At 42.9% G+C, this 26,261-nt stretch overlaps 1 protein-coding gene across 21 annotated transcripts in view; it reads right to left on the bottom strand.

Moving 5' to 3' along the window:
- Positions 1-26,261, bottom strand: part of LOC126473804 (cuticle protein 16.5-like) — a 275,913-nt gene that overhangs the window by 210,741 nt on the left and 38,911 nt on the right. For 4 of the 21 annotated variants that reach the window (XM_050101101.1, XM_050101100.1, XM_050101085.1 and 1 more), the window contains exons 1-2: positions 14,292-14,334; positions 13,462-13,647 (exon numbers count right to left, since the gene is read on the bottom strand). The exons of the other annotated variants lie outside the window; for them this stretch is intronic. In XM_050101101.1, the coding sequence (XP_049957058.1) occupies positions 13,462-13,647; positions 14,292-14,303 (198 nt within the window). In that variant the 5' untranslated portion in view covers positions 14,304-14,334. Of the gene's footprint in view, positions 1-13,461; positions 13,648-14,291; positions 14,335-26,261 lie in introns of those variants that run through there. 21 annotated transcript variants of the gene reach the window in all.

The following is a 26,261-nucleotide window of genomic DNA, read 5'->3' as shown; positions in this document are numbered from 1 at the left end:
GAAGAGCCGGCCGTTGCAGCCGAGCGGTTCTAGGCGGTACAGTCTGGATCCGTGCGATCGCTACGGTCGCAGGTTCGAATGCTGCCTCGGGCATGGATGTGTATGATCTCCTTAGGTTAGTTTGGTTTAAGTAATTCTAATTTCTAGAGGACTGATGACCTCAGAAGCTAAGTCCCATAGTGCTCAGAGCCATTTGAACCATTTGGAAAGAAGACAAGTATTTCTGGTCAGATGAGTATAGTGTAATATGAACAACAGCACAAAATGGTATAATGGGAGCAGGATTCGTTATGAATAGGAAGGTAGGGCAGAGAGTGTGTCACTGTGAGCAGTTCGGTGATGGGGTTGTCCTTATCAGAATCGACAGCAAAGCAACACCGACAACGATAGTTCAGGTATACGTGTCGACTTCGCGAGATGAAGATGAAGAGACAGAGAAAGTATATGAGGATATTGAAAGGATAACACAGTACGTAAAGGGAAATGAAAATCTGATAGTCATGGGGGCCTGAATGCAGTTGTAGGGGAAAGAGTAGAAGAAAAGGATTCAGGAGAATATGGGCTTGGGACAAGGAATGAAAGGGGAGAAATACTAATTGAGTTCTGTAACAAATTTCAGTTCTGTAATAAATTTCAGCTAGTAATAGCGAATACTCTGTTCAAGAATCACAAAAGGAGGAGGAGGAGGTATACGTGGAAAAGGGCGGGTGATACGGGAAGATTTCAGTTAGATTACATCTCCGTCAGACAGAGATTCCGAAATCAGATACTGGATTGCAAGGCATAACCAGGAGCAGATATAGACTGAGATCACAGTATAGTAGTGATGAAGAATAGGCTGAAGTTTAAGACATTAATTAGGAAGTATTAATACGCAAAGAATTGGGATACGGAAGTACTAAAGAATGACGAGATTGCTTGAAGATCTCTAGGGCTGTAGATACAGCAGAAGGAATAGCTCAGTAGGCGGTAGAATTGAAGAAGAATGGACATCTCTAAAAAGTGCCATCACAGAAGTTGGAAGGAAAGACATAGGTACAAGGGAGGTAAATGCGAAGATACCATGTGTAACAGACGAAAAACTTCAGTTGATCGATGAAAGGAAGAAGTACAAAAATGTTCCGGGAAACTCAGGAATATAGAAATACAAGTCGCTGAGGAATGAAATAAATAGGAAGAACAGGGAAGCTAAGACGAGGTGGCTGCATGAAAAATGTGAAGAAATCGAAAACTAAATGATTATCGGAAGGTCAGGTTCAGCATACAGGAAAGTAAAAACAACCTTAGGCAATATTAAAAACAAGGGCGGTAACATTAAGAGTGAAACGGGAATTCAACTGTTAAATGCAGACGAGAGAGCGGATAGGGGGAAAGAATACATTGATAGCCTCCATGACGAGATGATGTCTGATGTGATAGAAGTAACAGGAGTCGACTTACAACACACAGGGAATCCAGTATATCAGAATTTAAAAGAGCTTTGGAGGACTTAATATCAAATAAGGCAGAAGGAATAGATAACATCCCGTAAGAATTTCTAAAATCATTGGGGGAAATGTCAACAAAACTACTACTTACTTTGGTGTGTAGAATGGATGAGTCTGACGACATACCATCTGATTTTGGAAAAGATATCATCCACACAATTTCAAAGACGCGAGAACTGAAAAGGGCGATAATTTTCACACAATGAGATCAACAGCTCATGCATCCAAGTTGCTGACAAGAATAATACACCGAAGAATGGAAAGGAAAATTGAGGATGTGCTAGATGACGATCAGTTTCGCTTTAGAAGAGGCAAAGGCACGAGAGAGGCAATTCTGACGTTTCGGTTGACAATGGAAGCAAGACTAAAGATAAATCAAGACACGTTCATACGATTCGTCGACGTACAAGAAGCGTTCGACAATGTAAAATGGTGCAAGATATTAGAAATTCTGAGAAAAATAGGGGTAAGCTATAGGGACAGATGGGTAATATAAATCATGTACAAGAGCAAAGAGGGTATAATAATAGTGGACGAGCAAGAACGATGTGCTCGGATTAAAAAGAGTGTAAGACAGGGAAGTAGTCTTTCGGCGGTATTGTTCAATCTATACATCGAAGGAGCAATGATGGAAATAAAAGAAGGGTTTGGAGCGGAATTGAAATTGAAAGTGAAAGGATATCAGTGATAAGATTCGCTGATTACATTGCTGTCCTCAGTGAAAGTGAAGAAGAATTACATAATCTGCTGAATGGAATGAACAATCTAATGAGCACAGAATATGGATTGAGGTAAATCGAAGAAAGATAAAAGTAACGAGAAGTAGCAGAAATGAGAACAGCGAGAAACATAACATCAGGATTGATGGCAACGAAGTAGATTAAGTTAAGGAATTCCGTTACCAAGGCAGTAAAATAACCAATGACTGGAGGAGTAAGGAGGACATCAAAATGAGACTAGCACTGGCAAAAAGGCCATTCCTGGCCAAAAGAAGTCTACTGGTATCAAACAATCGCCTAAACTTGAGGCTTAAATTTCTGAGAATACTACTACGTATTGTAGTAAAACATGCAGTGTGGGAAAACCGGAACAGAAGAAAAATGGTTCAAATGGCTCTGAGCGCTATGGGACTTAACGTCTGAAGTCATCAGTCCCCTAAAACGTAGAACTACTTAAACCTCACTAACTTAAGGACATCACACATATCCATGCCCGAGGGAGGATTCGAACCTGCGACCGTAACGGTCACGCGGTTCCAGACTGACCGGAACAGATTAGAATCGGAACAACTGAGATGTGGTGCTACATACGAACGTTGAAAATTAGGTGGACTTATAATGTAAGGATTGAGGAGCTTCTGCTCAGAATCGGAGAGGCAAGGAATATGTGGAAAAAAACTGATAAGGAGAAGGCGCTACGGTCGCAGGTTCGAATCCTGCCTCGGGCATGGATGTTTGTGATGTCCTTAGGTTAGTTAGGTTTAACTAGTTCTAAGTTCTAGGGGCCTAATGACCTCAGCAGTTGAGTCCCATAGTGCTCAGAGCCACTTGATAAGGAGAAGGGCCAGCCTGACAGGATTATCTTTTATGGCATGAGGGAATGGCTTCCATGCCACTAGAGGAAGCTGTAGAGGGCAAAAACTGTAGAGGAAGACAGAGACTGGAATACACCCAGCAAATAATTGAGGACGTAGGGCCGGCCGCAGTGGCCCAGCGGTTCTAGGCGCTTCAGTCCGGAACCACGCTGCTGCTCCGGTCGCAGGTTCGAATCCTGCCTCGGGCATGAGTGTGTGTGATGTCCTTACGTTAGTTAGGTTTAACTAGTTCTAATTTCTAGCGGACTGAAGACCTCAGATGTTGAGTCCCATAGTGCTTAATGCCATTTGAACCATTTTGAGGACGTATGTTGCAAGTGCTACTCTGAAAGGAAGAGGTTGTCACAGGAGAGAAATTCGTGTCGGGTCGAAATAAACCAGTCAGAAGACTGATGACCAAAATAAAATGACTTCCTAACGTCGGTCACGCACAGCATGGCGTTTCCTCCCCCCAAGCGACTGCCATCTCCAGAGTGGCAGTGAGCGGACGAGATGCCGGACCCATTTCCACTATGAGCTCAATAAGACAAGGCTGCCCCCTACCAGTGGCCCTGATCACGGCAGCGTTTGAGCCGCCCACGAATGGACTGCGGCAGACTCTCCCTGGCATGAAGTTGAGGGGTAACACCTTCGTCGGTCGGGTGTGTGCGGATGTCCTGCTGTTTCTTATGCCATGGGCAGAGAAGGTGCGAATTTCCCTCCACTGGATCGCATGGTATGGAGATCCGGCTGGCAGTGTTTTGAATATGGAAAAATCGGGGTAATCCACATTGGACGAGGACTGGATGGGGACCACGGCCCGTTACGAGTGGTGGAAACGTTGAGATGCCTGGGGATTCGTTTTACCCATGATCTGCGGAGGACGGCGACAATGAACTGTAAGCTCCAGATGATTCGCGTTCAGGTTTCGAGATAATTCCTTACGAGTCCTGTACATGATATAACGCGTGCAGTATGTCAACGACTATTTTGCATCGCGACTGCCATGTGTTGCCTAATTATTGTAGCTACCGACGGAAATTACGGGTTGCTGAGGACGGCCTTCGGATACGATGTCATCCACGGGATTTGTTATGCCAGTCTAACTCCCAGAACGTGACATGGTGGACTTGGCCTTACGAATGGCCACCTTAAGTCTGTGGCCTTGTTCATGCGGTCGACGCTCAGAATATGGCACCATAGGACGCATACAATAAACTCGACACTGACTGACGAAGTAATGCCATCTCGCCGACACTTTCTCACTGTGCAACGTTTCTTGTAAACTATATATACGTCCACGATGAGCTAGCGACGTGCAGAGAACCGACGGTGCGAGATACTTATCGTCTCTTAATGTGGTATCTTGACAGGAACATAATGGAACGGCGAATCTGATGAAAACTTGCCCGACATTCTGGCGTTCCGTGCTGCCCCCATACTTGAACTCGGCGGCTCGATCCTCATGGTTTGTTCTAGTTAATCACAAGTACATGAAACGGACTAGACTACACGTAATAAACACGGCTGATTCACCCCCTTGCAGGAATTGTGGGCTGATGGACAAGGATGAATACCGTTTGGTGTGTGAAAAGGCGAAGAAGCGTGGACCCTGACACGTGGTATCATAGCATTTCTTGGACGTAGCACTTACACAGAGATCCCACCGGCGGCAATCCTTTACACAGATTTATTGGACGTAGCACTTACACAGAGATCCCACCGGCGGTAATCCTTTACACAGATGTGGCATACTACCTCAAACAAAAACCAACGTGATCTGTTGGAGTATGTGATTCTTTACGCAGATGTGACGTACTTTCCCAGACAAAAACCCAAGGCGATCTATTGGATCGCAGGGATGGGGGTGAACTGCGTATATGACGATAGCGGAATGGACGAGCTGCAATTTTGGATGCACTTACGGGAAGAACACGAGAAGATAGGCCGCCAAATGAAATATGGGATACGTACTGCCAGTAACTTAGGAAGAGTATTCATGGATCCTCCGAACAGTTGGGGTGTTCTAGCTCTGAGAACTTTCACAGCGTAGTTAGTTTTGAACAAACGAACCATTACGGAAGGTGACTGGCCCTCTCTGTTGGAGAGTCGGAGATTCGGATTTTCTTTTATATGGCGTAATATTGCAAGTCAGTTACTTTCATGTATTAATGGCGTGCGTACTGATTATTTTACTTGAAATTTCTGCCTTCATGACATTTTTTAAAATATGGTTCAATATGAGAAATGTGGATTAAACTTCAAACATGTTCTGTTTCCTGCTCCATAAAAAAATTTACAAAAAAAAAAAGAATTATATTAGTCCTCACAATTTGCTGCTTTTTATGGAACTCTTTTATGCTTTTTCATATGGTCGCTTGTAATAAGTATGTAAAATAAAAGTAAAAGGGTGGCGTCTTCAGAAAAGAGGCAAAAGTCCCGAGTTTGAGTATCTGCCCAGCATGCAGTCCTACAATTGCAATAATTAATATATTCAGAAGTCAGCTTAAGCAAACGTTGGAAAAATTTTCTTTTTCTGAATATCAGTGAAATACATTGGGAAACGGTACTGTAAATCGAGCTATGAACTACTCTACAAGAAAGATAATTCGTCACTTTTAAAACATTACATACTGATCTTGATCTTGCATGGTTGGATTTGTGGCATTCTGTTAATTTTGTATAATATTATTTACAATGCTGTAGATATCGCAGTTCAGATAGATATTGTAGTAAATTTAAGTTTTGCCGGCCTTGTGGCCGAGCGGTTCTAGTCACTTCAGTCTGGAACCACGCGACCGCTATGGTCGCAGGTTCGAATCCTGCCTCGGACACGGATGTGTGCGATGTACTTAGTTTAGTTAGGTTTAAATAGTTCAAGTTCTAGGGGACATATAACCTCAGATGTTAAGTCCCGTAGTGCTCAGTGCCATTTGAGCCAATTTAAGTTTTCTTAGTAATAATGTGGGTTCTTATTAATAGTAAGAATTCTTCTCCTGTGAGCTATGAGTTACGAAACAAATGGTGTTGTTGATCTGTTGCTGAATCGCTCAACATCACGTTTGTTACTGTCCGTGTTCAGCAACATCTTCCAGTCTGTTTTTGCATTCTTGTCGAGTGTGCTATGAAGTTTCTCGTAGGCTATCCGTAGTTCAGTAGGAGGTAGGTGTTGCATACTTTGTGCCATTTCGTTGATGTATTGGTCGCTCATTATACCAGCATAATATCAGCTTCTGAAGCTCCTTTGCTCTATTGAGATTTCTGTGCCAAAGCAGTTTCGGCTTTTCTTCAGCTGCTCTGGAAAGGAACCGCAGGGCTGTAATGGAGTCAGTACATATCACCTCTTAGTCAGCTTGTAAATGGACTGTATAAAGCAACACGTTTGTTTCCGCTTCAGTCTTCTGCCCGTTTCGAATTGACATGAATATCAATTAACCTATGATGTTTAGTCGGGAGTTATACAAGCTTTATGTACATTTGGTTGATGATATCTGTGTCTACATCTATATAAATAATCCGCAAGACATTTTATAGGTCGTGTTGGAAGGTACGTAGTACCTATACTGTCAGCTTCGTTTCCTCTTTCACTCTCGTATTGAACGAGGGAAAAATGATTGTCCCAATCTCTCTCACTTTGTTCTCATGATAAACTTCAGCGTACAGAACTTCTACATTTACCCAATAGGTTTTCACGAGGACTACGGTATGTTTCGTCCAAGGATTCCCATATAACTCACTTAAATATGCCAAAGTTTCGTATGGGCTGTGTGGAAGTGTTACGATCCTAGCAGTGCGTGTCTGAATTCGCTCATGTCTATTGTCATGTCTGCTGCTTAAGGACTCCCAATGGACCAATATTCTACACCTGGTCGTTCTGGCAACTACTATGCATGTTTCATTTGAGATGCACTGCGCTTTCCCAGAAGCCTTCAAACAAATATAAATCTACAGTGTGACAGAGAGTTCGTAAGCTTATACGTTTTGGGACGTATGTAAAATCATTGTTACTAAACGAGTAACCCGGAGCACGGTCACCCGATCATAATTGCAGGTTGTATATAACTTCCAGGGGCACCAAAAATTTGATTTTCAGTACCTCATATAATTAAACGAATTTAAAAATTTAAAGTTCTGTCATAATCTACTCGTTACGAAGTATACTCATATGTTAAAAATTTAACACAGTAAGACAAATATTTAGATAGGAACTGTGCACATGTCATGGAATAGCGTAGTTCAAAGGGCGCAAAAACGCACAATATATTGATCCACTATTCTGGAATGAGAGCACTAAGCGACTTACAACAAAATTCACACATAATTTCTTTTACGCTGACCTTCGCACAAAATGATGAAAGGAAAATAGTTCGTCGCTTACTATATTTTCGCTTTTCGTGCCGTAGAAATTAAGCATCAGGCAAGGCGCCTTAAAAATAACTGTTTTACTATTAATTCTATTTGAAAGACTTTTGCAGACGTTATTTGCATGTAACACTGAATGTATCTGCGAAATTATATCATAGTACGTATAGTTCTGGAGATATGACGTCATAAACGTAGTGTTGTGAGAAAAACTAGCGTTTATGGAAACGGAGAAGAGATTACCAATAATATACTCACCTAGTAATTGATAAATAGTCAACTTAGCGAATTGAAACACAGTTTAAACATAGTTTTGAACATTTTATAAACTTATTCTCTTTTACGTGCTTAACATCCAGTGTTTAACACATCAGAAGTTCCAAATTGTTTTATACATGGGAGTTCGATTCTTTAAAGACTCGGGGTATTACTGATATGTACGATCCAGTGTGTTGCAAAGTTTTGTTACATTTCTGACGCTAACCACTGCTGTTTCCAACGAGATCAATCTGAATAGGGGAAAATTTAGTTCAAGTACTCGTCGTAGGTAACTTAGCTACAGTAACTCAGTTTGATATTCAGAAAGATGAGCAGATATTTATAACGACTCACTACCTTTTCAGCAACACCAGCTTGGCCTGATTGTTAATTCATCGGCGTTCTGCCGAAAGAATGTCGCGATGCTGACAGGAGAATAAGTGAAAAATTGCCTGACCTCTGAATCCCAGTTAACAGATACATTTAGTCTAACCTGCTAATTTACTGCTCTCTTGAACACGGCCACCATCTGGGTCCATCTCGTCCAGTATGGGTTTCAGATAGCTAAAGCAATATTCTTAGGAAGCAACAAGGGAATTCAGCAGACAAAAATCCGACAGATTTGATAAAAGCTTGCATATGTTGTTCCAGAGAAAACACGTGGAAATGCGAGGTAGCCTGTTACACCTTAATTACGACTAACCCACACGCAGTTGATCAATCTAGCCTGAAAAGTTTTGCTGCGGGATGAGACGAAAGAAACAAGTAATTGCAAATTACCTGTTGATATCTCGTCCAGCCCCTGATCAGAGAGGAACAAAGCTTAATGGGAACGAGAAGTGAATAGACTGAACCCCGGCAGGGACAGTACAAAACGCTATCTTGGAAGCATGGCTACCTCCATCATGCTCGTCGACAGAGATCCAAACCATTGTATTTCTGCGAATTCACAACCGAAAATATCGCGCTTACATTACAGTCAATGCAAAACAGTGCTAAAGCAAGCTGTGAGATCTGTGGCTGCTACGAACAGTAGCAAGCACGCACAAAGTCATGCAAATGGGGGAGGGGGGGGGGGCAACACATATGCTACTGAAAATCACGAATCGACTCCAACCAAGAACTACGAATGACTGAGAGGACTTATCCGGTCAGGTACTACCGAGGACACTGCACCTCAGTATGCATCCTCTGGCACAAAAGACGCGTCTGTAGCCAAACTAAACAGGCTGAAAGTTCCAATTTGTTCCGGCCAGTAAGACCTGGTCTCACTGAAAGGTTGGTGATCCTGTAGTGGCGACGCAAGGAAGCCCTGGCAAAAAATTCGCAGGAACGACTCCACCAGCCCTTATTGCTAGTCACCATGTTGCGAATTATTACGAATAATTAAACCAAGGCTTGGGAAATTCCCCCTGCCTCTACCACACAACACTCCTTCTTGGTGATGACTCATTGCCGGGGAAAATTATTTTGATACCGTTAAACTGACGATTAATTTCATCGCCTTTCGGAATATTATTCAAAGCGACCAAAGACGTATCAAACGACTCGTAAATTTGTGTACAATCTCAATCAACCATCGCAAATGCAAATAATATTTCAGTTGGACGCTATCATTGAGGGTAAGGCTGCTCTGGGTTACAGTCGCTCCTACTGCACATCTTGTGATAGTCTAAGGAAATGTCTCTGCTCTACACGATGGTGACGGAATGGTGTAAAACGGTATACAAAATGAGACCAGAAATAAAAGATGTAGTAACTATTAGTGTTTCTGTAGTCCTCCTACAATTAATCGCTGGTGACACTCACATGACACTACAGAGATGCCTCAAGAGCTATCAGCTGACCACTTTTTCTTCTCATAGTCTCCTTAACGGGTAAAGCTCGGCAGGCAGGGTGACATGCACTTTATCAGGTTGAGAACAGTGTCGGCTGTTGCAGCGTATTGACGTCCAAATTTTTAAGCTTTACGTTTATTAAGAGATCCTTAAACAGATGGTATTAGAGATAAAGTTAGTGAACTACTAATAGATGTTAACTCTGAAATTATTGGTATATCAGAGCACCACTTAAATAATTTGATAATTCAGAGGCTTCCTTTACCAGGCTACAGATTAGCTGGCTGTTTCTCAAGTGGTTCCTTGCAGGGTGGGGGAGTGGCTCTGTACCTAAAAAACAGTATTTCATTTGAGTCCATAGACGTATCACGACACTGCACTAAACAGATATTTGAAAGTTGTGCACCATTAGTTGAATTTAGTGAAAGTAAACTTCTAATTGCTGTTGTTTATAGGTCCTCTAACTCCGACTTCAGAGCATTTTTGCTAAAGCTAGAGAGGGTTCTTGATTCAGTTTGTAGGAAGTACCAGAAAGTAGTTATATGTGGTGACTTCAATATTAATTTTGTACATGATTGTGCAAGAAAAAGGATATTGGTAGATTTCCTAAATTCATATGATCTGATGCAAACTGTGTTTTTTCCAACTAGGGTGCAGGGGAACAGTAGCACAGTCATAGACAATATTTTTATTCATTCTTCATTACTAGATGGGCATTGTGTTAGTAAAAGGGTGAATGGCCTTTCAGACCATGATGCACAAATTTTAACATTAAAAGGTTTTTGTACTCAAACCAACGTCGTATTTAATTACAAACTACATAGAAAAGTTAATCCAACAGCAATAGAGAGTTTTTCAAAACTTGTCAAGGAACAAGAGTGGCCAGATGTTTATAGTTCCGATAATATAGATGATAAATACAATGCTTTTCATAACACATTTCTGATGCTCTTTGAGAGTTGCTTTCCATTAGAACATTCTAAACGGGGTACTAGCAGTAATGGACAGCCTGGTTGGCTGACTAGTGGGATAAGGATATCATACGTAGAACAAAGCGGGAATTATATCAAAATGTTAGAAGTAGTCACAATCAAACTACAGTAGCCCATTACAAACAGTTTTGTAAGGTGCTTAAAAATGTTATTAGCAAGGCAAAAAGTATGTGGTATGCAAATAGAATAGCTAATTCACAGGATAAAATTAAAGCCATATGGTCAGTTGTGAAGGAAGTGTCTGGTCAGCAACACAGGGTTGATGATATAAAGTCAGTTCGCAGTAATAACATTTCTGTTACTGATAAATCAGATATATGTACAGTATTTAACAACCATTTTCTGAGCATTGCTGGTGAATTAAATAAAAATTTAGTTTCAACAGGAAATCATACAAGTTTCTTTGCAAATGCCTTTCCGAGATTGACGTCTGAAATACTCCTCTGTGATACAGACAAGAGGGAGATTGAGTCAATAATTAAATCACTGAAGACTAAGGACTCTCATGGTTATGATGGAGTGTCTAGTAGAATATTAAAGTTCAGTGCTGCACATGTTAGCCCTGTATTTCGCCATATTTGTAATTTTTCCTTTGGGAATGGTCAATTTCCTAAGCGATTAAAGTACTCAGTAGTAAAGCCGCTTTATAAAAAGGGAGAAAGGGATAATGTAGATAATTTTAGACCTATTTCTATGCCATCAGTGTTTGCAAAAGTTATCGAAAAGGCTGTGTATGTAAGGTTAATTGATCATTTTATATCACACGATTTGCTATCAACTGTACAGTTTGGCTTTAGAAGTCGTTTGACAACTGAAAATGCTATATTCTCTTTTCTCTGTGAGGTACTGGATGGGCTAAACAAAAAGTTTCGAACGCTTGGCGTATTTTTTGATTTAACAAAGGCATTTGACTGTGTTGATCTCACTATATTGCTCCATAAGTTGGACCATTATGGGATAAGCGGAGTAGCTCAAAATTGGTTCACCTCTTACTTTAGCAACAGGCAGCAAAAGGTCACTATTCACAATGTTGATAACGGCTGTGATGTGGGATCTGAGTGGGGTACTGTCAAGTGGGGGGTGCCCCAGGGATCAGTGTTGGGACCGCTCCTGTTCCTTGTTTATATAAATGATATACCCTCTAGTATTATGGGTAACTCTAAAGTAATTCAGTTTGCTGATGACACTAGCTTGGTAGTAAAGGATGTTGTGTGCAACATTGACTCGGTTTCAAGTAGTGCAGTACATGACCTCAGTTCATGGCTTGTAGAAAATAAACTAACGTTAAATCACAGTAAGACTCAGTTTTTACAGTTTCTAACACATAATTCAACAAAACCTAACGTTTTAATCTCACAGAATGGGCATATGATTAGTGAAACTGAACAGTTCAAATTCCTAGGTGTTCAGATAGATAGTAAGCTGTCGTGGAAAGCCCACGCTCAGGATCTTGTTCAAAGACTTAATACTGCCATTTTCACTATTCGAATGGTATTGAAAGTGAGTGATACTTCGACACGTAAATTAGTCTACTTTGCTTATTTTCATTCGCTTATGTCGTATGGTATTATGTTTTGGGGTAACTCTTCCCATTCTAGAAGGATATTTTTGGCTCAGAAACGGGCGGTTCGGGCAATAAGTGGTGTGAGTTCACGAACCTCTTGTCGACCTCTGTTCACGAGTCTGGGTATTTTGACATTTACCTCTCAATATGTATATTCCTTATTGTCGTTTCGTGTTACCAATATTAGTTTATTTCCAACAATAAGCAGCTTTCACTCGGTTAATACTCGACAGAAATCAAACCTCCATTTGGATGGGACTTCCTTAACTCTTGTGCAAGAAGGTGTGCAGTATACTGCTGCATCCATTTTCAATAAGCTGCCACTCGAATTCAAAAATCTTAGCAGTAATCCACGCGCTTTCAAATCGAAACTGAAGAGTTTCCTCATGGGTCACTCCTTTTATTCTGTCGAGGAGTTCCTTGAAAAATTAAGCTGATTCTCATTGCATTGCTGATAGAGTTTGCTTAAACTTATGGACTGATTTTTTTTCAGGTTCATGAATATTTATTTTTATCTGTTATTACTTTTATGTTGTAAGTTCATGTACTGACACGTTCCATGACCTTGGAGATTTGCTCCTCAATTTGGTCCTACGGAACTTGACATGTAAATAAAAAAAATGGCCCTATTGCTCTGTATGGATTTCATTCAGTCTTCACAGCAATACTCAAACACTACACATTAACTGATGCCTGCTCGTGGCACATTGGGAACGGCTAACAGTTCGCGTGTATTGTTCACATCCATGAATTTGGGAACTGTGTTTCAGGAGGTGAAGTGTGACCTTACGAAAAATTTTAAGGAATGTAGTGGAGTTTCAACAGCTTACACCTTTTGGTAAGTGTTTTTATCACTAAATGCACCAGAGGTACACCTCCAACGGAAAGAGTAAGTTAATTCCGCATGAAATGAATTGTAAGGTTTCTCTATTGCACCTGCATCAACCAGGGTACCTTTTGACAGCTCAGAATACTTAGAGTCATTGAAACATGAATCAAGTGAGTCCTGTTTGATCTGAATCATCACACAACCAGAGCATCAAATAATACAAAAGTAATCGAAATAACCACATTGATCACGTTTTTTTTTTAGAGTTTTCTTTATTTTAGTGAAGGAGTAGAATTACAGAAAGACATTTCAGCCCAGGAGAGCAGCCTTAGCGTGGAGATGAGCGGCGGTGGCGAGAGCGCCAGGAGCAGCATAAGCCAGAGGGGCGGGGGCCGCGTAGGCCACAGCGGGGGCGGCGTAAGCGTGGGCGGCGTAAGCGTGGGCGGCGTGGGCGGCCAGGGCGGCGGCGCCGTTGACGACGGCGTCACGCGCCTGCGTCTGGGCGACGGCGGTCAGGTGGGCGGCTTTGGTGACGGCGACGTCAGGGGTGTCCAGCAGGTAGCCGTCGGAGCGCACGGCGACGGGGGCGGGGCCGTAGGCGGCGTAGCCGGCGTGCACGGGCGCGGCCACCACTGCGGGGGCGGCGTAGGCGGCGGGGGCGACGACTGCGGTGGGGGCGGCAACGGCAGCTCCCAGGTAACCGGGTTTAGCCAGAGCCACGGCCAGTACGGCGCTCAGGACGATCTGAAATTGGGAATGTCACTCTATTCGTCTGTTTACTAATCTACAAGTATTGTTCTACGTAAACACCTAAATAGCTACTACTGTCGTATTATAGTTCACAGCAATACTCAAACACTACAGATTAACTGATGCCTGCTCGTGGCACGTAGTTCACTGTCCTGTGTCAATCATGTAAAATACATAAGAAAATTATTCTACTCTCTTCACAGATGTCTAACCTAATTTCATCTTGGAGTCGTGAGTCTCACAGGAATTTTATTTACGAGACAATGGAGCTGTGGCACTGTTTCTGCGTCTGAGCAACAGCATTTCTGGGACGCTATTTCGTCTACCTTACAAAAATTAAAGGCTGAGAGCATGGGCGTCCGTAAATTCCTTATCTAGCACCCGTCAAAGTTACTTATCGGAGCTCTGAAAAATAATCGAGTATTACACTGTAATATATTATTCTGGAGTTCTCCCATATTGCGCTATTCGCTTTCGCTACTGGTACTCTCACATATTTCTGTTACTTCTTCCTGATACGTTTATACATACCAAGGGCGAGACAAATGCTGTAATAGATACTATCAGACTGCTTTTGGTAGTAGACGTTACATATAAAGACGAATCCTGTCCTAGTGTTTGGTAGAAGTGGTACATACCAGGGTCTTCATGGCTGTAGTGCTTTCTGCTGCTGCTACTGCTGCTGCCGAAATGTGACTCTGTCCACGTTCTGCTCGCTATTTATACGAGGCTGCGCTGTCACGGATACGTCACAGTGCGTGAAAGCAGGTAACTCCGTACAGTTGACCTTGCTCACGGTCCTCCGGCGGGCGTTGTCTCGTGGGGCCTGACTCGTTCCGGAGGGTCTGCTGACCTTGTGAGTCCGACACTGAATGAGGTGAGGAAGTTGTTTAACGGCAACGCCCGTGAAGTGTTTGTTAAAATTATATGCGTGTCATTTCTATAATCCAGATTTTTTGCCAAAAAATAAAATAAAATCCTCTTGAATAATTTTAACTTGTCTAACGTCTGTTTCGTTGCTAATTTTCCTGTCGCGTACTTCCTTTACCTCTAGTAACTGATTTAGGCTGAATTATTTCTTGATTTATTATTTCCCCATCATCAGACATTTAGCTGAAGCCTAAGGACATACATATACTTTATTTTTAGCCAGAAACCTCAGACGTACTGAAAAATCGTTCAATAATGAAATGGGTAGTAGGAGAATCTCACACTGAGGTACATTTTCCACATTGCTTTATTATTACAAGTCACGTTTGAGCGCCACTGGATTACGCAATGTACGACAAAAGGCATTATCTTTGTACCCATAATAGTTCCATTTTCTCAGAATGTGGTCCTTTCCGGTCGACTGGTCAAGATGTTCCGAAGTTCAGTCGTCGATTATATCCGGAAATTTGGCCCTCTGGTATATCAAGTTGTGCTATTTCTGCTCCCTTTAGGACACTATTTGCTGAACCTATCAATTTTATAGTTTTAATGTTAGCTTTACTGCGACTTTTGCAGAATTCCTCGAGTTGTATAGCTAGTCTGGTTGGTCCTGTCCTTTTAAACTGTCCTTTCAATTTAAACCTGAGCTTTTCTGTATCTCACCACATTTTGATTTTTCCTTATTTGCTCTTGATCTATACGATTCTTCTTCAGTACAATTTGCACCTAAAATTTTCATGATTACCTTTAGTTCCCTTTTGGATTTCTCTGACGTCTCTCATTCTGTTTAAGGGGAGCCGGAACGATGAAACTGGCAAAATTAAGGCTTTTTGTACTTTTTCATTATAAAATAATATGGAGTTTTCTGATTAAAACAAATCAAGTTGCACTCTTCTAAATGAGTTCTAAGTGTGTTTTTATCGTTTCAAAGTTGATGCACGGCGCCGCGTTAATGGCCGTAGCGAGTTGGTGTGTTATCTCTGACGACACCACTCATTGTGTTTAGGTAGCTTTTCTTGGCAGAATTCGCCAGTATTTTGTTTTCCAATGTTGACGATCTTGATCTCTGTAACAAGTGAATGTTCATATCCATAAACATAAACAACACGCCGTGTTTGTTGACTTGCGAAGTTTGCTATGTGTTTGTTGTTTGATTCAGCGATTTTACGTATTTGACGAATTTTTCTCATATCTGTTTTAGGTATTTGGTTTCAGCAATCGAGGGTATAAGAAAACACGCAATGAGTGGAAGAAGAAATGCTTTATCGTTTCGATGGGAGAGGCTGTTCCGTCTGTTTCACCAACCACTCCACATACGTGTGAGGAAACTTCTTCCAGCAGGAAACATTTTGACAGCTAAGAAAAATTTCAAAACTATGAAAGTGACAGTAAAGATTGAATGAAATAATTAACATTTACGGGGTGTCAAATATTTTAAAACATAATTCATTATGCCAGGTTTGCAGAGAAAGAGGGCTTGAATTGAAAATAACTTCAACCATTGGTTTGGCATGCAAAACGTTATTGAACTGTGACAAATGCGATGGAGATGTTCCATTTTATAATTATAATGGGACTGGATTGATGATGGAAAGTGTAGAGATTTAACTATTGCTTTATATGGATCATTGTAACATAGAGGTCATAAATCTCTAAATGGAGTCGTGACAGCTACCAGTGGAGACAGCTGCCAAGATGTTCTTATTCTCTCCAAACATTGTAGATGTAAGGGCAGTACCAAGGAGGAAAGTACTGAAGGTTATGAAGGAAATTTTCATGGCACAAGTGGAGCGATGGAAGTAGAGGGAGTGAAAACCAAAGACGTATCTGCAGACGTCCTGGAAACCGGTGGGATACCAAACTGACTGTCGTCCGCCGGAAGGTCCGACAACCATAAGTGATGGTCTGGGATGCCGTTTCGCTTCATAGCTGGACGAGTTTGGTTGTCACGCGCGGCATCCTTACAGTACAGCGGTACGTCAACGACATTGTAGGTCCCGTTTTGTTGTCCTTCATGGCAACCAATTCTGGCTTACATTTCAAGAAGGTAATGCCCACCCGCACACGGGGATAGTTTGTAATGGTTGTCTTCGTCGTTATATACTAAAGTGATGAATCATTATTAAATAACACGTTGGATTGTGTCACAAAGCAGTACAAAAGGTCGCATCCCTTTCTTAATGAAACTTGATATAGACTTTAACGGTCCACTAGGAAGTCGATACAGACGGTTTAAACTGAGTAAAGAAAATTGACGTGTTCGTTTCGCATGGAAGTCTCCAGCAGTTTCTTTAAGCGATTTAGGACCGCCATAAAATAATTCAAACTGGTTGGTGATACAGGAAAATGATCACCAGAATGCTGTGCCACCCAGTGATTCAGAACGAACCCTGTCAGGTTTCCGTAGCCGACCTCGATGTACTATTCATTACTGTTGTTAAAGGAAAGTACCTCGGGTGGTTGCTTCAATAGTTGGACACTTTCTGTTCCCTGCTGTCACACAATACCTCAGTATCCATGTTCAGTGGCTAGTGTTACGTCACTAGTGACTCACGCCTCACACTGGCGCCTAAAACTATGCCCTGGAAACAGTTTCATACATATGTCATAGGAGAATTTACCCGCCAGATTAGCAGAGAGTTCTAATGTGCTGCTTCCTTGTACTCAGGTAGGCGCGGCAGCCCCGGATCGAATCCGTCCGGCCGGTGTGCTGGCCAGCCTGGGTGTGATTTTTAGGCGGTCTTCCACATCCCACACGGTGAATACCGGGCTGGTCCCATGTCCCGCCTCAGTTACATGACTCGCAGACTTCTGAAGACGTTCACACTATTCAATGGATTACATTAGACGCAGCCAGGTAGGGGACACTAATTCCGTTCTGGGGGGTACCGGGTGGCGGCAGGAAGGGCCACCCCTTAAAGTTAACCATGCCAAATCAGATTCTAACAATGCCGAACCTGCGCAACGCGGGATGCAGGCACAAGCGAAAGAAAGATGTCATAGGAGACTTTCAGTCTTAAAAGAATCTGGTAAGGACAACTTTAATCCACTTCACGTCGATCAAAACAGTTGCTGTTAAACCGAATAAACAGCCGTTTTGTCGGTCGTACTTACCTTGTTTATCACCGAATAATTCCTATTTGAGTCGTGTGGCTCAGCTTCCTTTGAATTCATGGGGTCTGTCTGTCCTTTGTTTTTTCGCTTCTGGGATGTACTTGTTCTGGTGGAGGCAATGGCCACCCGGCGGCAGCCCGATTTCAGGGACGGTGGCCGCGAGATGGGACGATGGGCAGTACAGTGGACGGAATGATCGAGGCGGGGCAGTAGTGTGGAGCGGGGCTGGCCGGGGCGGAAGCGGCAGCCGCCAGAACTGATAGGCGGCCTCACCGTTTACCAGAACGAGAGGCACACAGGTATTACGTTCGGTTGAAGGCGATCATCGTCTGCCCTAGTTGTTTTCCCAGAACTTAGTGATCTTTAACTTTTGTTATTCGGCCGAGATGCTGTAGTGGTGCGATCATGGGCACGGATTTTTGTCCTAGTTACAAACTGACTGATGATTTGGCTGACTGCTTACGTGAATCTCTGAAAGAAAGAGCGTAGAGAGTGTCGCCTTGGTGGCAGCTGTTTCATATTTCTTCTGGTAATCTGTAAGTTGCGACAGGGTGGTAAATAATAAAGAAGAAGTGCGGTTGCAGAGAGTTCATATGAATGTCCACTTGCAAATGTTGGTTAAAAAATGTTATTGCGAAGTTTGGCTCTCACGTAAGTCTCAGGGGATGATTTCCACACTTGGTGCAATAGTACACTTCCACACGCGCGCATTTGTTATAGTTTTTTGAATTAATTATTCACTCAGACATAGGTGCAGTTTATGCTAGGGAACAAAATTATGCGATTATTATAGCAAAATCAGTTTTTCACGACACATTTCGATCACTATTTATTGGCGTTGTCCTTTCTTTCACACAATGAAATTAGCAATGGTCAGACGGTTTACAGTTTTACTTTAATAATAATTTGACTCCGAGCCCCCAATTGCAGTAATTTAGGCTGCTATAATCTAAAGTTATTCAGTCAATTCGAACAGATCCACAAGTCCCACTGTCCTCCTTGTTCTAACAGTTTTGTCGCGAAATCACAGATCGCCACATGTTCACTTACGACGATGTATACCTCGTAAATCCTACTCACAGAAATAATCGTAGCACTTCCAGTTCACCAAATATATGCTTGCACAGTTCCACTATTAAACAATACTCTTTGTCGAAATAAATTAGTGCGATAAAGAATTCTCAAACGACCACCTGGACCACCCTCAAGTGGGGCTTGTTCGCCATCCACCCTCGAAAACGACTGACCAACGACTCACTCCTGGCGAGGATGGCCGCTCTCTTATATAGGCTCAGACAGTAACCCCTCGTTATGCACCAGTTAAGGTTACAAATTGTGATACATACATCCCTCGACAGAAATAACTACACCATCGGAACCGCGCTAAAAAGTACATCTTACGTACTAATTTTCATTAATTTCTAAGGTTATTCTATCGCCCGTAGATCAAGTTTTAGTTTTTGAAAAATTTCGCCACTTATCCCAAATTTGTTTGTTGACATCTATGCTGCAAAGTTTTAACATAGAACTGCATATAGCACAGTTTTTAGACGTAATCTATGGCGATCTACACATTGCGCTGCTCTATAATAATTAATTAATTATGGGCGATAAATGTTAATAATAATTTGCTAACAATGAAAACTATTGCAAGTTAAGTGTATAGTATAACGTAACTAGTTTAAAATACGTGTGATGCCACACAAACTATTATATAGTACCGTTCTTTACGTCCGGGCAACGGCCTTGCCGCAGTCGATACACCGAAGTTAAGCGGTGTCGGGCGAGGTCGGCACTTGGATGGGTGACCATCCAGGCCGCCATGCGCTGTTGCCATTTTTCGGAGTGCAGTCAGCCTCGTGATACCAATTGAGGAGCTACTCGATCGAACAGTAGCGACTTCGGTCAAGAATACCATCATGACGACCGCGAGAGCGGTGTGCTGACCCCACGCCGCTCCTATCTGCGTCCTCCTTGAGGATGACACGGCGATTGGATGGTCCCGAGGAGCCACTTGTGGCCTGTAGATGGAGTGGTTCTTTACGTCCTGAATTTTGTGTTGAATTTTATAAACAATTTTCCCTCAAACTTTGCTTATTGCTCTTTACGGGCTTAATTATTAATGAATCTGAACATATGACTCCGGCACTCGATTCGCTATGACGAAACGTTTTTAATGAGTGCTCGCTCATCCCTGTAAGTCGGTATTTACTATTTATATTAATCTTTCAGTATTAGGGATATTAACCGATTTTGAGGTTACTATAACTTTTGCGTCTCGTGACTTGAAATAAAGATCGATCTTCCAGAAGGTGCATATCGCTGGCAACAATCCACTGCCGCAGCGCTCTTCACCGTAGGTTACATAGTTTTCGCGTAACGCGCGAAAAACCAAACAATGCCCCAAGCTGCAGGCCACGTGGCGACGGAGGCGTCCCACCGACCGTTGCAAATTTGGCGCGGGCTCGCCACGCGCTTCCGCGAGTCACGCACCATGTAGCGCGCTCGCTCTCCACAAAACAATGCTTGCATACTAGAAATATTCATCTAGTAACGGGGGTTTTTACCGTCACAAGGTTCACCCAGTGTTCTACTCTAGATATTTTGTGATATCTCTGGGGTAACGGGTGTGTATATTAACCCCACCCTTGAACTGTGCATGTTGCTGTCTCCTCCGGAGTTGACCTAATTTGGGTGGCTGTTTGGATTAATCATTGCGTCTGTCCCCCACCTCTTGAGCTGTTCTGGGTCTTCATAAAGTCTCTCCTGTGTTTTGGCTCGATACTGCCGCGTGGGGTGGCGGGCCCTGGTTTCTGCCCGTTGCATTTTGAGCTCCTGGTAGCTCGATGCTTCCATATTGACTGTGGTTTCACAAAGGCACTGTGCTATTTCGCACCAGAATTATATTCTCCTCCATTGTGCATTTATTGAAACTACTTCTGGACAAGTGGTATGGAACCAGCCTTTAACACACGCTTTAGTGTTTCCTAGTTGCGCCGGCCACCCTTTGCAGAAGACGATGTCGATGTGACGGAGCGGCAGGACGCCTCGATCTGAGGCAACCGGCGATTGACGGTTCTCCAGAGGGCCCACGAAATCAAGAGTTATGTAAAGCCATTATACGTAACTCAGAGCTTGCCTTCAAAGTATTTTTGGGAATGTCTCTCAAATAGTGGTTTTCCTCTTAAATACTTAATACCTTAGGAATTTTCCTGCCTGTTCATCTGAAAGAAATTGTAATATTTCATTATGGTGAAATCACTCATTATTCAATATCTTAAGGCAATTATACACGCATCATAAAAAGTTTTGCATCACCCCGGTTCCCAGAACTCCTGAAGACTGTGGATATTGAATCACAGACACAGTCCCTAGGACTGTTTAGAGATATTACAAAACCCGCCCAAAGGTGTGAACAACCGTGCATGAGCAGCCCCTATTAGACGGAGGAGATGCGACAGCCGATCAGTTACAGTCATTTCAATAGGAAGGAGGTACACGGCTCGTGTTGGCTGTAGTTCGACCGTGCCTAGATGGTCAATACCGCGGTTCGATGGCGTCCGCAAGGTTACTTTGTGCCAGGAAGGGCTCTCAACAAGGGAAGTGTCCAGGCGTCTCGGATTGAACCAAAGCGATGTTGTTCGGACATGGAGGAGATACAGAGAGAGACAGCAACTGTCGATGACATGACTCGCTCAAGACGCCCAAGGACTACTACTGCAGTGGATTATCGCTGGCTAAGGTTGGTTCAAATGGCTCTGAGCACTATGAGACTTAACATCTGACGTCATCAGTCCCTTAGAACTTAGAACTACTTAAACCTTACTAACCTAAGGACATCACACACATCAATGCCCGAGGCAGGATTCGAAACTGCGACCGTAGCGATCGCGCGGTTCCAGACTGAAGCGCCTAGAACCGCTCGGCCACACCTGCCGGCGGCTGCCTAAGGATTATGGCTCGGAGGAAACCTGACAGCAACGACACCATGTTGAATAACGCTTTTCGTGCCACCACAGGAGGTCGTGCTACGGATCAAACTATGCGCAATAGGCTGCATGATGCGCTATTTCACTCCCGATGTCCATGGCGAGTTCCATATTTGCAACCACGACACTATGCAGCGTGCTACAGATGGGCCAAACAATATGCCGAATGGACCACTCAGGATTGGCATCAGAGTTTTCTTCACCTTTGAGTGTCGCATATGCCTTCAACCAACAATCGTCGGAGATGTTGTCTGATGGCAACCCGGTAAGGCTGTATGCATCAGATACACTGTCCAGCGAGTGCAGCAATGTGGAGGTTCCCTGCTGTTCTTTAGACAGGAACCCTATCGAACATGCCTGGGATAGACTGAAAAGAGCTGTTTGTGGACGACATGACCTAACAACCACTCTGATGGATCTACGCCGAATCGCCGTTGAGGAGTGCGACAATCTGAACCAACAGTGCCTTGATGAACTTGTGGATAGTATGCCACGAAGAATACAGGCACGCAGCAATGCGAGAGGACATGCTACTGGGTATTATACTGGTGTGTACAGCAATCTGGACCACCATCTCCGAAGGTCTCGCTGTATGATGGTACAGCATGCAATGTGTGGTTTTCATGAACAATAAAAAGGGCGGAAATGATGTTTATGTTGATTTCTATTCCAATTTTCTGTACACGTTCCGGAACTCCCGGAACGGAGGTTATGCAAAACTTTCTTTGGTGTGTGTACTTAACTAAAAGCTCTCCTTGAGAGCATATGTTGGCAGTCTCTCTCACATAGTTGTGTCCTAAAATGGTTAATACTTAAAAAAAATCGCTGTTACCTTTTAATTGAGAGAAAAATGTGAGTTCGATGAACATTCTGGTCTCATTGGAAGTTTAAAATCTTAAAGCATTTGAGACGTATCTGCGAATTTATTTCTCTTAAACTGTGTTTCTTTCTCTTAAATATTTAATACTTCTTCTATGAATTGGGCATTTGTGAAGCTCTCTCAGACACTTGAATAGTGCTGTACTTCGTGCTGCACGTTTTTTTATTTAAATTATATTTCTTAAAACACCAGGGATGTTTTCTCATTAAAAATTTAGGTCTTGTTTAAATAAAGTGCGTAAACTAAAGGGTGAAATATGTTTTCCCTAAGCCTTGCCTTATCGTTCCACGTATCCTTGGCCTTGTTTCTTCAGTGAAGTGCCAAAGAAATTGGTATACGCATGCTTTTCCAAACAGAGAGATTTGGAAACAGGCTGAATACGGCGGCCGGCCGGAGCGGCCGAGCGGTTCTAGGCGCTACAGTCTGGAACCTTGCGACCGCTACGGTAGCAGGTTCGAATCCTGCCTCGGGCATGGATGTGTGTGATGTCCTTAGGTTAGTTAGGTTTAAGTAGTTCTAAGTTCTAGGGGACTGATGACCTTAGAAGTTAAGTCCCATAGTGCTCAGAGCCATTTGAACCATTTTTTAAATACGGCCCTCGTTCGTTAACGCCCATGTAAGACAACAAGTGTCAGCGCAATTGTTAGATCGGTTACTGCTGCTACAATGGCGGGTTATCAACATTTAAGTGAGTTTGAACGTGGCGTTATAGCCAGCGCACGAGCGATGGGACACAGCACCTCCGAGGTAGCGATTAATTCGAGATTTCCCGGTACGACCAATTCATTCAGGAGTGTGTCGCGAATATAAGGAATCCACTAAAACATCAAATCCGACATCGCTGCTGTTGTACAAAGATCCTGCAGTAATGAGACTAACGACAACTAAAGAGAATCGTTCAAACGTGACACAACGGCAACCCTTCCGAAAATTGCTGGAGATTTCAATGTTGGGCCATCAACAAGTGTCAGCGTGTGAACCATTCAACGAAACATCATCAATATGGGCTTTCAGAGACGAAGGCCCACTTGTGACTGCACGACACAAAGATATGCCTCGCCTCGGTCCGTCAATACCGATATTGGACTGTTGATGACTGGAAACACGTTACCTGGTCGGACGAGTCCCGTTTAAATTGTATCTAGTGGATGGACGTGTACAGGTATAGAGACAACGTCATGAATCCATGGACTCTGCAAGTTGGCAGGTGACTGTTCAAGTTATTGGAGGTTCTGTAATGCTGTGGGGTGTGTGCAGTTTGAGTAATATGGGCCACTGATACGTCTAGATACGACTCTGACAGGTAACACATACTCGGCTTTCTGTCTGATCACCTGCATCCATTCATTCCGACGGACTTGGGCATTTCCAGCAGGACAATGCGACACACCACACGTCAACAATTGCTACAGAGCGGCTCCAGGAATACTCTTCTGAGTTTAAACACTTCCACTGGCCACCAGACTCCCCAGACATGAACATAATTGAGCATATCTCGGATGTCTTGCACTTGCTGTTCAGAGGAGATCTCCACCTCCTCGAACTCTTACGGATTTGGGACAGCTCTGTAGTATTCATGGTGTCAGTTCCACCCAGCACTACTTGAGACATTATTCGAGTCCACGCCACGTCGTCTTGCGGACTTCAGCGTCCTCGCGGGGTCCTACACGATATTAGGCAGGTGTTCCAGTTTCTTTGGCTCTTCAGTGTAAAACTGTTATTACGTTTGTTTGGCCATGGTATTTTTGCGTTACACTGACGTATAGGTCACAGATTTACTTCATTTTTGGTGAAACGTAACGGAAAGTCACTATACTAGCTTTAGTTTTCCGCAAGGTGTAAAATGGGACGTCTTTAATGTCCTCACGTGTAACAGCCCATCATGATCATCATTAGTCTTCTGCCGTGTTAGCATGTCCTTTGCGTCTCCGTTTCTTCCGATCCATTCCATCTTTCTTAGTGTTGCTGCCGTCCATCACAGCATTCAGAATCTGAACTCTTTTCGTCCCTCGCCTCCTGTTTCCTCCTAGATAGTCTTCGAACGCAGTTTTCATAAGCCCTATAATGGGGTTTGTGGGATTTCATAATTTAGTAACACCGATATGTGCAAAAACGTGAACGTTGGCATCGGACTAACGAACACCGAGCAATAACTAAATTCCAAGTACACGGGAAATTACTATTTCTTGCGCATCCACCTGCAGTTTTGAAATCAGTAATTTAATAGAACTACGACAGCACTGGACTGCTGACGAAAGTCTCCAAACGATATTGCTTATGTCGCTTTGGATTACACAGTAACTTACACTTATAGTACACACAAAAATCACTCACGCTTTCACACATACAACTAAACTACTAATTATTGGCTCAAATGGTTCAAATGGCTCCGAGCACTATGGGACTCAACATCTGAGGTGATCAGTCCCCTAGAACCTAGAACTACTTACGCCTAACTAACCTACGGACATCACACACATCCATGCCGGAGGCAGGATTCGAACCTGCGACCGTAGCAGTCACGCGGTTCCGGACTGAAGTGCCTAGAACCGCACGGCCACCGCGGCCGGCTTACTAATTATTAATGAAGCAAGATAATTAATTGTACAAGGAATACTGTGAAGTTTTTGATTCTATCAGTTTACGGCAATGCCAAAACAGGATGATCAGTTTCATTTAGTGACAAGTGTTGTATGAAAGTGGATTTGAAAAATAGTCAAGTAACACATGGATCCACTTTACTTTCTTTAATTAACGGTAGTGCCTACATTGATACTAAGAAGATCGTTATTCCTTGCGAAACTGAACTTTACGAAGAAAAGGGTCCTTAACTAGGTTGTTGTCGTTTCAGTCGCAGATAATGTTCATGTCATTCAGCGTTCACTTTATGTCAATTCACATTGATGATTCCATAGTGGCATTCATTTAATATTCTCATATACTGCCATGTTCCACGTAAATTTCCCTTGTGCATTCCTTTGTCATCAGAAACACATGCAGCTGCTGTATCCTGAGCACACTGCACAGCAACAAAACCAAGAGATGAGCAATCTGCTCCTGGGATTCAGAGAACCAGATCTTTCTAAGGAGTTCATCATGGATGATTTGGATAAAATGTATGGCAGCTCTGGTGGCTATAATGAGCGGGGTGGAAACTCTACTCTTGGCAGCTATCACACATCGTTAAGAAAACGTTTCCCAAGCTACAAAAAAAGTGTACACAATGTGCACATGTGGGTTTGCATATCCTTCTCGTACGTAAAGCTTTTCTCTTCCATGAAAACAGAAAATAAAGAAAGCTCTTGCCGGCCGCGGTGGTCTAGCGGTTCTAGGCGCTCAGTCCGGAACCGCGCGACTGCTACGTCGCAGGTTCGAATCCTGCCTTGGGCATGGATGTTTGTGATGTCCTTAGGTTAGTTAGGTTTAAGTAGTTCTAAGTTCTAAGGGACTGATGACCACAGATGTTGTCCCATAGTGCTCAGATCCATTTGAACCATTTTTTTAAAGAAAGCTCCGGTTTTTTTTATTTATTTATTGTCTGGCGGGCATAGGTATTCAGCCGTCTCAATAGTAATACTAATTATGACGATATGAAAGTAAACACAACACTTTATCCTGTCTCTGAGTGAAAAAGCAGTCTTCAACCCTGTTGGTATTAGAACCCGGGGCACTTTGTTGCAGAGTCTGGCACGTTG

Source organism: Schistocerca serialis, chromosome 4 (assembly GCF_023864345.2).
Source record: "Schistocerca serialis cubense isolate TAMUIC-IGC-003099 chromosome 4, iqSchSeri2.2, whole genome shotgun sequence".
Lineage (NCBI taxonomy): Eukaryota > Metazoa > Arthropoda > Insecta > Orthoptera > Acrididae > Schistocerca > Schistocerca serialis.
Note: the sequence above shows the minus strand (reverse complement) of the source record. Positions and strands in the feature narration are given on the sequence as shown.